Source organism: Balaenoptera borealis (genome assembly GCF_965194805.1).
Source record: "Balaenoptera borealis genome assembly, chromosome: 21".
In the NCBI taxonomy this organism is placed as follows: domain Eukaryota; kingdom Metazoa; phylum Chordata; class Mammalia; order Artiodactyla; family Balaenopteridae; genus Balaenoptera; species Balaenoptera borealis.
In genome coordinates this window covers 23,431,276-23,443,803 of record NC_138880.1, presented here as the reverse complement: position 1 = coordinate 23,443,803, position 12,528 = coordinate 23,431,276, and the positions used below count along the sequence as shown (strand labels likewise).

The 12,528-nt window shown below is 38.5% G+C and overlaps 1 protein-coding gene across 9 annotated transcripts in view; it reads right to left on the bottom strand.

Moving 5' to 3' along the window:
- SORBS2 (sorbin and SH3 domain containing 2) overlaps positions 1 to 12,528 on the bottom strand; it is a 230,452-nt gene that overhangs the window by 67,722 nt on the left and 150,202 nt on the right. For 3 of the 9 annotated variants that reach the window (XM_082375172.1, XM_082375169.1, XM_082375170.1), the window contains one exon: positions 11,138 to 11,252. In XM_082375172.1, coding sequence (XP_082231298.1) covers positions 11,138 to 11,252 — 115 coding nt within the window. Of the gene's footprint in view, positions 1 to 883; positions 941 to 2,726; positions 2,811 to 3,500; positions 3,660 to 11,137; positions 11,253 to 12,528 lie in introns of all 9 variants that reach the window. The other 6 variants (XM_082375164.1, XM_082375171.1, XM_082375165.1 and 3 more) reach the window with 4 other exon arrangements.

The following is a 12,528-nucleotide window of genomic DNA, read 5'->3' as shown; positions in this document are numbered from 1 at the left end:
CTCCTGAGACTGTGCCTGCAATTCCAGTTGTCACCATCGTGTGTCAGGAGTATATCCTGCAGCATAGGTATTCTACTAGTTTTGTTTTCTAGTTGCACATATTTAACTGAGTTAAGACTTTTCAATGAAAATATATATTTTTCATACTCTCTTTGACTAATTCAAATAACACTTTACATTGCCAGGCATAATTTTTTTTTTTTTTTTTTTACCTATCAGATTGTCATGAGCATTCCTATACAGAGATGGAAAATGCATTTCATCTCATGTGCCAGTGATAATCTATTAGAGTGGCTGCCTGGATTATAGCATTGAGAAGGATTAGTAATGTCTGCCAAGGGTGTCTGACTGGGAAGTTGTGACATGTGTGCCAGTTATTTGTCAGCCCTATTCTTGATTTTATCTGATGCTAAAGTCCACAAATTGTATTTAGGAAAATGAAAGAATTAAAATAAATTTTAGGAATATGTGAGGCATAAAAATCTGATTATCTAAGAATATAAACTGTCATTCTACACCTCCAACCATGATGATAAAATGGCTCTGAAGAGATTTCTAGCAGTATTTTACTCAGTCTAATCAAATATATGCACTAACACTACTACTTTTGCTTTTTGATTATCACACTGCTGGATATCAGGATGCATTGAATAGTTCACCTGAAAGTAATGATCGGAATGATTCTTCACCTATGTTTCAGAAAGAGCCAACACTTTTGGTATAATTAATGTCCAAGCAATGATACTGGATACAATCCAGTGATGCAAAGACAGATTTTCAAAAACAGCTTAGACACTTTAGCGAATTGTAAAACACGGATGTTCAGAATCACAGTAACAGGTCCTAAGAGAGAAATCTGAAAAAGAGAATAATTTGTTTTTACCTCATTGGAAACACCAGAAGAATGATCTTGAACATAGTCCAGAGCCTTTTTAGGAGGCTGGGTGTAGATGCACCACATAAGCAGAAGTGTAGAGATGGAATGGAGGAGAATCAATGGCAGCAAGGAATGAACATGTGGAAAAGGTGACAACAGTTAGAAATTGAGCGCTGACAGTATCAGATACACATATAGAGTGACATGAATGGAGCAAAATGGGGGTAGCCCAGGAGGAAGAGTGCGATGTTCGTAAATATTCTCAAGCACTGGGCAAAATTACTAGTGATTTGATTAGTATATTTATAAACTCATTTCATCAAATCAAAATTAGCACTCCTAGTCTCTAGCCACGGAGGAATGCAAGGTACATTAAAAAAACACCGAAGGAGCAGGTGGATAGCATGCTGGTGAGTTTCCATGTGTGGCCTGAAAATGATTGTAGAAAAATGCTGATAATTTAGGCTCAAAACAGAAATTGGTCCTATCCCTATAAACTGTCCAATCGACAATAACAACACATATAAATTAAAGCTAGGGAATTTTTTTTCTCTAAAGTAAAATGCATTTATGTGAATACTTGGATTCAAATTAGGAAAAATATTCTTCCTATCAGTTATAGAAATTCTAAAAATATTATTTGGTTTATACTCATTTACAGTCACTTTTGATCCAGTTCAATAAGATACAATGAATCTAACCAAGTCTCCTTTGCATTTTAGTGGACAAAAGGGACTAACTACTATAACCACCTAGTATATAATATATGGTCAGTATATGACTGTATAACTCAGTCTATGACATGATAAAAGAAAGATTGTACTCTCTGATCTTTAATAAAACTTCTGTGTGGTGTATTCGGTATGTTAAGTGTTTAAAATTCAGAAACACCAGTGAGAGTATAAAAACTATGTAACTGACAGACATCAAATGCACTGTGTCGGCAGCTGCAGTTCCCCAGTAAAACTCGAGTTAATAAAGGAAATTGTTATTTGAAGCTTGGGTTGATGCTTTATCCCAAACAGATTAAGCAGTTCTCGTAAGATCCACCTTTGGTGGAGGTCTGGGGACTAGAGGAGTCGTGGTGGTTTTCAGTAGCAGGAGGAGAAATCAAGGTCCACAGGGTTTCCTTGTTTTTCCTTTTCCTTATATCCCTAAGAGCAAATGAGACATTTTATGGTGGGGATATTCTGGCAGTATATTATAGTGGGGATTTGCCAGAAGTTTTTGTTTGTTTTTGTTTTTTTGATAGGTCTGAGTTTAACTTCTGACTCTGCCACTTAACTCTCTTGGGCAAATTACTTAACCCCTCTGGCCTCCGGCTTCTTACTGGAGAGACATTGTGAGGACTCAGATCATTAGTATGGAACCCAGCCCTCTCCAGGTGCTTGGTGATTCCTCAGCAAATAGGAGCTATCATAATAGTAATTTTTATTATTTTAAGTTTCACAGTGCTTTTCTGATTGAGCTAGATCCAAGTGGACTGTAAACAAATACAAATCTTCTATAAATCTGTAATAATTGTCTGACTATTCTAGGACAGATACTATCTCAACATTTTGAATCTGTAATCAATCAGATATTAAATAATCTAATGCATGATTTGGTGGGAAAGAAAAACTATATAGGAAGTGTCTGACATGTTTAAATGTTTGGTAGAGAAGTGAATGCGGGCTAAGCTGTACCAAATTTGTGTGTGTAGAATATACTTTTTTCAGAGTATTTTTGTTGTATATAGTATTCAGCTTTCATTCTCTAAATGACACCTATCTCTTCTGATAACGGTATGTTTTATAAATCAAACAACATTCTCCTAATCGTTTTATATTAACAGTCTAGCCTCACTTACCGGGCGTCCAAACTCCAGTTCTGAAAAGAATTTATACCAGGGCTCATTTTCTAAATCTATGTCATCTGGATTTATGCGATCAGTCTGGAGCAGATGTGAAGGAAAAGGGAAGGAAAAGTCACACTGAGCTAAGTGAGGGCAACGCTGTGAGGCATGAAAAACACACACATTCGCACACAAACATGCATCAACTCTCACCCAACAAATCTCAGCCAGAGAGAACAAAGGAAGTAAAGTAAAATGGGCAAAATTAGGATATGAAGATGAGCTTTGATGGCATCACTTAGGCCCCTAGTTATTTTCTCCGCCATCATTTCTAGTTTTCTCCTTAGCTTGATGCATAAACTATGACAAACTCTCTGTGACAGTGAGATTGAGCATTGATAGCACAGCAGGATATTAAAACAGGCTCAACTCAGTCACCAAGTAGCTCTTCTGGGCGAGTCACTCCATCGCCCCCGCCCTCATTGGTCCCAGCGTGTAAGCCTGGAGTCAGCAGACAGTTCGCTCAGGTGCAGGCACTTGGAGAGCCTGGGGAAGGCAAGGGGTAATGTGGGAAGAGATACAAGGTGGGGGAGGAGTGAGAAGCGCTGGGAGACTGTTAGCGGGTTGTTTGGCATGAAGAACCCGGGGTCTCGGTGAGAAAGAAAAGGGCAGCGAAGTGGGAGTGATTGTGAGTAGCCAGCCTCTGATCATCTTCTTAGCCTCTGAGGAGCCAGGGCTGTGCCTGACTTCCCGACGGCATGAGGTAAGTTAAAGAAGGAAGGAGCTCACCCAGATGGGAGAGAGAGCCGGGGTGCACGCGCTTGGTGTGGGAATGCTGGTCCTGGGCGGAGGGGAGGGGCTACCAGTTACTTCTCCATATGGTGACATAGAAATAGGCTTCCGGCCAGGGTCCCTTGGAACAGGTGTCGGAGTGGTTGGGAGAGGGGGCTGTAAGAAAAAGGGGTGAAGGAAAAACTGCTTCATTAGATGGAGGTTCTCGATGGGACCAAGAGGACACCAGCTAGCAGCACTTTGTGTCCTGCCTTAGGTGAGGCAGGAGGAAACGTTCAGGAAAAGTAAAATGTCCCCGGGGTCTCAGATAATTTAGGAATGGCCCGGATCACTGAAAAGGCGTGAAGACAAGGAACCTTCACAAAGTGAAGAAAGGCCACGTTTTATGAGATACCCTGAGTATCACCTTCTACCTGTCCCCCGTGAGCTAGAGAAATGGACCTGGGTGGGGTTAGGTTTTTCATATTACTGTGGTCGGTCAAGGTTGGGGAAGAGAGAGGGAGAAAATCCCACCCTGGTTTGGTTAAGACTTTAGAGAAAAATTTTAAAAAAAAATTTTTTTTTTTTTTTTTTTTTGTAATTGACTTACACCCCTCCACTGGTTTCTGAATGTCATATTTAAGATACAAAACCTAGGACTGTTAATGTAAGCAGGTTGAGAAAATATATACATATTATATATATGCTTTAATAATAGAAAAAAAGACAGAGCATTTATTTTACCCAGTGATATCCTTAATGCTTTTAAATAATACATGCCTGACCAGATTCATTCAGGCCATTGATTTTACATTAAAAAGGGATGCTTAAAGTACTACATATGGGTTATGACTTCTTTGAGAATTTATTACATGACACTAATTAAGCATGGAACAACTGGATAGTAATATTTTAAGTCAGGGGAAAAATAAAAAAACTCCAGTTCTCTAAAAGCCATTCACCTGGGCCAGGAGAGGACACATTCCAGGAGATATATGATGTGCTCATGGCCTCAAAGCAGATTCGTATCATTCCCTTCCAGTTTCTAAAGAACTCAAGGACCTCCATGGAGTAACTACATCTCAGTTCCAGGAGAAATGCTCTACAAACTTGTGATATTGGGTGCTTTGAGATATGCCATATTCAAACAAAAGCCATTATTTGACATTAGCTTGTCCGAGTGTTTTGTTGGCCTGTTGCATTCCCAATAGTTTTGTTAATAACACAGTCTGTATTTAATAATCAATTATATCCAAAGCCTTTTTAGAGATGTGCTTTTTATTTCAATATTTTATGAGATTATAATAGTAGTTACAGGCAGTGATAGAAAAGTTTGAGACATCATAACACAAGAGTGAAAGGGCCTATGGTATCCAGAATATGTGGTGACCATAATGATAAAGACCATGTAATAACCCTGTGACATGTTTACCGTGGAGTGCTAGGAGATTAAAAACAGACTATGATAACAGTTATGGTGGTGTCACAAAGCCTGTGTCTGGACAAGCACAGTATTGAGATTGTTCTGTTCTTTCTTTTAAAGTATTATTCTCCTTTACTGTTATAATGTTATGGAGAACATCGTATAATTACTATGAGAAATGTTGCAGAAATTTTGAGATATATTCTCTTACTTAGTCAACATTATATTTGGTTTACATTTCAGAAGTAACAGTGAAATTGATAGAAAATATTCTGGTAATTAATTTACCATTTTCTGTTTAATTAAAAAATTTGTTTCAATTTATCTCTGATTCAATAGTGCAAAAATAGTAATTGAGATTCTGATAGTACTGAAATACTGTTTTTCTCCAATTATCATTTAGATTATAGCTGCAGTATGTAGGTATTTTGTGGAATAGTTTGGCTGGAGCTGATATTTAAGGTAGTTGACACTAGAGAGAATTTTCCAGTAATTTTGTTCTGTCTGTAGAGACCCAGGACTGCTTCCACAGGAAAACTAATCTTTGGATTTTTCAAATCTCACTGTTTCTAATGTTATATCCTTAATAATATTATTAATTCTTGATTTTATAATCTCTGTTTTCATGTACAGTACTTTATTTTGCTAAGGGGAGATAGAAACTTCTCTTAGAGGAAACATTTGTTTAAAAAACATTTTGAACAGTAGAGGGCAGCAAATTTACTAGACAAATAAGTATATTTGGTTACAACTTTACTTTGATTTCCACCTTAAAAAATAGATACAACAAACAAATATACTAAATCCTGATTTATAGAAATCTATTTCTATGATAGACTATGGAAAAGGGAGCAGAATATCTACCATCTTGCACCCTACCTTGGAATGGCAACTTCCCATGAATTACGATTTTGTAGATTAAAACTTCAATTTATCATCTCAATGGGCAACTGTCTAGAATTCATGCCAATAGAAATTAGAAGAGAAAACCCCCGCAAGGATAATTGGTAATTATCCATAACTTTGGAATGTAATGAAAGGCACATGCTTGAGCAGAGCCTCGATCGATGGTAAAGAAATGGTTAAGTGGCAGAACTAGAATTTTCTCTATGCTGCAGTTGACCTTTTGAATCCCTTTAGTCAGGCAACAATTAAATGTATTATGTAGCAATCTTGAGTCACTCTAAGGTACACAGAGGCCTCACAAAAGTCAGTGATATACATTCAGATGGTCAGCCGACAGACAGACATACTAATGATCTCACTAAATCAGCACTTTCCATAAGTGACTTGAAAGATTTTTAGCCGTTCAACATGAATGTTAACATTCAGAAACTCATTTAGGAAGCATGATCATGCTCATAAAAGACAACAAAAGAGCAGAGATACTGCTGCGCCTCTTTCTACCCTCTTTTGATCTCTTTTCATTTTGAAAAACTCAGCACACATGGGCTTACAACGAACACTGGTCATGAGCTCAAGAGGAAGTAAGAAAACCTAAAATTATAAATCACACACAATTCTTATTTAAAGGTAACCTATTTTTGAAGTTTTGTTTTCTACAGTTTAAAAGCATTTTGTTGCTTTTCAGGTTACAAAAATTCTACTGTTCTCAGAATTCTTATTGCGGGCATGGGATTTCTATGTGCCGTTCGGAACAGAAAAATTGCCAACATCATTTGGTCCTTTATAACTTATGCTCATTAGATTTTTAAGCCTTAATGACATTGGCTACTATGTTTTATATTTATTGAGATACCACAGTAAGTGCTCTACACATTGTTAGTTGGGATAATTTTTTATGGTTCAAACCAACAGATGAAAGTCTCAGAATTTTTATAGCTTAAGCTTTAAGTGACAGTCTTCACTGCTAAAGAAGCTTAAGTTTACTGAGGCTTTAAATTGCATTTCAACTCTGCCCTGTGTTTTCAATGCTTTTTCTTTCACTTTTACCATTATGTGCAGGTTTAGTTATTGTAGAGAAAGATAACATCTCCCCCTTATTTTCTATTTTCAAGCATAAAGTTATCCTAAATAAGTGCTTAATTGAATTTATATTATTTTATTTTAATGTGGTTCACCTATAAACATATCCAACCCAGATGGGATGTAGAATTTTATTAATATAATCCAAGCAGAGAGTTTGCATGATTGTCTCATGGAATAAATTGCAGTTGAAATCAGTTTAAGATAAATTCCTGGTGATGGCAAAGTATTTTTCTAGATCAAACATTTGGCCCACTTAGTCATCATTTCTAAATTTATAGTCAAATGAGCATCTAGGCACTTCAAAAATTGTATTCATTTTTACTTTCCTGTTAAAGAATATAAATGCATATTCCATTGATTTCTAAGGAAGAGGAGGATCCTTTTGGCCAGGGTCGGGGGAGGACTTCTCTTCCTCTACCCCCTTTGTACGCTAGGGAATCATGGAATTCGGGAACCACAGTTACTAACAGCAGTGTGTGGAATCCCTCGTGTGTGCTTTGACGGAGACCCATGGTGCCTTTTGTCACTAGAAATGTACAGACTTCATAGATTAGCAACAGAACAAGGATTAGGTCCCACCAACTTTACCCACTAACTGCAAGGGTAAAACCTATACTCATTCCCTTACTATTAATTCAGTGTGTATTCACTGAACACCTACCATGTGCCAGGCATTGCACTAGGTGCTGGGGATGCGACTGGTGCACCAGACGGGGTCCCTGCCTTCAAGGAGCTTAAAGTCTAGTGAGGGACACAGACAAGTAAACAGGCCATTACAATTCAGGGTTGTGAGGGGTAATGCAGTGTGCTGTAGGGGGGCTCACAGCAGGAGAAGCTTGGCCCCTAGTGTCCAGTAGTCGGGATGGTGCGCTGGGGGAAGTGAGACAGGCCGAGGAGGAGATGGGATTTTCCACAGGAAGAAAGAGGCGGTGGAGAGAGCATTCCTGGCAGAGAGACAGCCTGTGCAAAGGTCCAGGGGGGGAAGATTGACAGCTCTCTGTAGAGCTGGAACATGGTGAGTGAAGCAGGAAGGGCAGGAAGATACTTGAGGCTGGAGAGGTCAGCGGGGGCCAAACCACAAGGTTTTTTGTATATTACATTAAGGAACTTGGATTTTGCTCTAAGGACACTTGAGAGCTGGGAGAAAGTTTTGAGCAGGAGGTTTTCTAAGATTGCCCTAGCTGTGGTGTGGAGACTAGATTGGAGAATTAGGGAAAAGAGTTAGTGGCTGTCATTCTAACATAGGCAATGGACAATTGTGGACCAGAAGAGAGGAGTGGCCGTGGCATTTCTCCTGGGAGGCAGGACTTTGAGATGGTTGGGGAGAGGCGAATCCAAGATGACACTTGGGAAAACTGGGCAGACAATGGCGTCAACTCGGAATTCAAAAGAACAACAGAGAATAACCCAGCTGTGGTGTATAATTTACAGACATTTAAGATGAAAAGAGTAAAGGAATGCTCACAAACCGTCTTGGAGGAAAAAGACATGAGAGTGCCTAAATCTTGCGGTCCTTACGTGTTGTCCACATGCTGTCCCATCACTCGTATTTAGCAAACCTGCTCTCTATCCTCTCTCTTGTGTGTGTCCAAGACACTCTCGAATCTTACGTAAACTCTATCAAGATATAGCCACTCTCTGCAAAAGCACCATGCCCTGAGCCCTTTGTTTTTGTTTTTCTGATTTAGAGAGGCACCTGGAATGGATTCAGGGTTGATGAAAAGAAAAAGGTAATAGTCGAGTCCTATAATAAAAACCTGGCCAAAATGATACAGATGATTAGCTCAAATCATTTTGCATAAGGCTGGCCCTCAGCAAAATTGTTTAGGAGGGATAAACATTTTGGTTCTTTCCATTTCTTCATAAAATATCCATTTTCATTTCCTTCCAAGTTTCTAGGTTCCTTCCACTGCTCCTTTCCTGTGGCAGCAGAGACCCATCCGTACCCAAATCTTCAGCCATACCCACATTCCAGATCTTTCCATTCTTCTTAGAGCTAGTTAAGTATACAGGTCTTGTGTCCTAACTACTCAGGGCCCAGGTTGCTGGTAAAATAAATCCAGTACACTAATTTATTATAAATGAACAAATTAACTTACACTGCAAAATAATTAAATAATCAAATACTCTAATTAAGGTGATAATGACTACCAGCTAAATGTGTTTCCGATTTAGCTAATCCGGGATGTGCAGCAGTATGGTGGTGATTAAGTGCACCAGGCATGAGTCTGCCTGGGCTCAACTTCCAGGTCCAGCACTCACCAGCCACGGGAACCTGAGCAAGGTTACTTAATATGTGCTCAGCCTCTCTATCTGTAAAACGGGAATTCCATACATCTACTTCATAGGGTTGTTGGGATCATTATATGATATAAGGCATAAATTACTAATTACAAGGCCTGATGCATAAGTAAGTGCTCAATAAGGAGCTACAACTACTGCTATTGCTGCTGTTATTATTATTGCTATTTTTAAACCGGGAGCCTTCAAAGCTTTAACCCAAAGACATGGGTAAAGTGGAAATTTCTGTCACAATGACAGGGCCTGTGAATAAGCTCCTGATGGGGCGAATTCATTTGGTGTGTCTCCGTTTTAACCATACAGGAGATGGTCTACTTCTCACAAATGTGGCGCTACTTTGCATATTGATTAAATGATAGACTCCAAGTTCCTTGAGGTAAAGACTATGTCTCGCTCACTGCCGTGTCCCTCACACGTAGTACGATGCCTGGCACATAGGTGGGGCTTCACAGGTTTTGCTGCATGAGTAAATACTAGAAATATCCTGACGGGATTGCTTCCAAAATCAATCCTGTTTCCTGACATCACAGCTACAAAAGCATTCCAGGACAGTTACAACCCCCAGCATCCTAAGAGTCTCAGACATTGTTAGAATGATCGTTAATGTTTCGTTATTTACATTTAAATCTGAGACTCATTATTTTGCATGATTATTTTGCTATTTTAAATTTTATGCAATGGCGATATCATGGTTCACTCAGTTCTTATCCTAGAAATTTCAAAGGTCATGATATTCAGTCATATAACTTAGTGAATGGGTTATATGTTTGCAATGGAACTTGCAGTTCGGTGGTGTTCCTTTTTTTTCTTTCAGTTTTTCTGGTAAAGTCCTGTTACTCTAAAAGATATGAGTTATTTGAAGAAAGGCAAAGAAGGCTTAGAAAAATATCCTGTATGAATTATGTGATTATAAGGTTTTTGAACATGTTTCTCAAGAACATAACCATAAATACAGGGTTTCAAAAACTAAATCAAGGACACTCATATTGGGTGTGGTGAGCAATGGTTTCTAATCAAATTTCAGGGCTGGCCTTATGTTATATATAATACTGTGGTTTCTTGGATACTCTTAAAGGCACTAACAAAGAAAACTCTCTTTTTCCTGTTCACTGACACCTAAAATTCTTTTAAGACAAAGACGAGCAAATTGCAACCAGAAGCAGGTTTTGATAGAGGGGATGCAGAGGAATTATAGAATTTCAAAGAGATCCTGAAGGCATTGATCTAGGAGGGAAAGCGAGGACTGGGGGAATCAAAACAAAAGAGGGCCAAGGAAGAGCCTATTTGTTCAATTGTACTTTGAGGAGGCAAGTGGTTATTTTCAACTTTTTATGTCTTTTCCTTTGCATGTAATTAAAATATATAAGTGGAAAAAATACTGCAAAGTTAAATATAATCTTGATCCATTAGATTGACAATCAGTCAGGAAACTTGAGGCTTGGTAACCTGAGGGAGATTTAATAAGAATCAATTAAAACAACTTGTTATAACAAAGGACATTTGGAAAATTTCCCTTTAAGCCAAAGAAATATTAAGAAACCAAAATGGAAACCAAGGGATGGAACTGCCTGGTCCATTTGTATCAGAGAGAATGAAGGATTGTTCTCATTAGCAATGGAGACTGGCAATTCAGTGTTGCATTTGAGAGTTGTGCTTTTTCTTTTTAAAAAAATTAAACTCAGGATCACGATTAGGCACATTTATAGTTACATGAGAATGAGTCCTATATTTGGTGAGTAGGGACAATATATTAGAGACTGTATCTTTAATTCTGAGATAAGATACACAAATCATGATACAAAATAAACATGATTTCTAAATAATGCCAAATAAATAAATTACCTTTGTGGTTAAAAAATTGCTAAACGGTATGAAATTCAGGTTTATTTGGGAACCCAGGAAACCTAGAGAACTGGCGTTCTGTTTAATGACAAATGCTTACTGGTCTTTCATGCTGCAGAATGGATGACTTCCCAGGTTCATATTCAAAAATACTCCTTGGCTCAGAACGAAATTTCCTTGTGTCCACTTTTCTGTCTGGAGGGTCCCAGTCATGCCTACAAATCAACAACAAATTACATATTAAAATAATTCTCTACGCTTAAAACCGTTGTATAAAACCACTGATTATCTGTTTTCAAAGCTAATTTTAGTATAGACTTTTTTTTAAAGCGTCTCAGGATAAAATGTTAATATGCAAAAAAATACCACATTTGTGTTCTGTTTTTCATAAATGATTTAAAGAAAGCCATTTCTTTGATTTCCTATTATATTTTCCTCTACTTTTTTTTCGTACAAGGACTATCCTCCTGCTGGCTCAATAACTCACACGAGGGGTTTGTATTGATAGAAATGCAGCCAGTTATCTGCTAGTGAACTCTGGGGTCACAAATGGCAGCTGTGTATTTTTGTGTTTAGAGGAAGCGGTGGTTATGCTCCATTAAGTTGTGTGAGTTTATCCCATCACTCTGTGACCTGGCGTCCTTGATCCGAAGTGACAAGGAGTAATGTACACGTCATGTTTGATCTTGTTTATCTTGCAAGTGGCATCATAGTTTGTCTGTGAAAAGTGCAAAAGTATCACTTGGGTTGCCATCCATAAGAGCAAGTTGTATGGCAGTGGAGACCCTCCATGGTTTTACCCTTGAAAAACCAGAGGCTGGCATCTATTCCATCGCATAGGAGACCCTGGAATCAGCTCTTTTTCCTGAACTAATATCCTTCAAGAGGCAGGCAAAGAGGGACTTCAAAAGTAAAGCTTTTCTAGGTAGCTGAGGCTGAAGAAGTCTTCCTTTGGGAGGATCACATTTGAGGAAGAAGGATTTTCTGACTGTAGATGGAGGCAATTCTTTTGTTTTTTTCCTTTTTTAAAAAAAAATATTTTTTTATTTATTTGGCTGCGTCGGGTCTTAGTTGTGGCATGCGGGATCTTTGTTACCTGTGAGGGATCTTTGTTGCAGCATGCAGGATCTTTAGTTGTGGCATGTGAACTTCTTAGCTACGCATGTGGGATCTAGTTCCCCGACCGGGGATTGAACCCGGGCCCCCTGCATTGGGAGCTCAGAGTCTTAGCCACTGGACCACCAGGAAAGTCCCATGGTGGGGGTAGTTCTGACCCATAGAGTGGGATGAAATTCTGACTCCATGCATGTTGGAAATAGAAGTTTCTACAAGACAGGAGAATTAGGGGCAGGCAGGTCCTGGCTTTCTAGTAAATTGATGAGTAATATTCAGCAGACGTACTTTGAGCGTCACATAAGACAATGTATATGAAAACATTCTAGAAAATTTTAAGGGATTATCATGTTTCTCAATGAAAGATTTATTTTTACT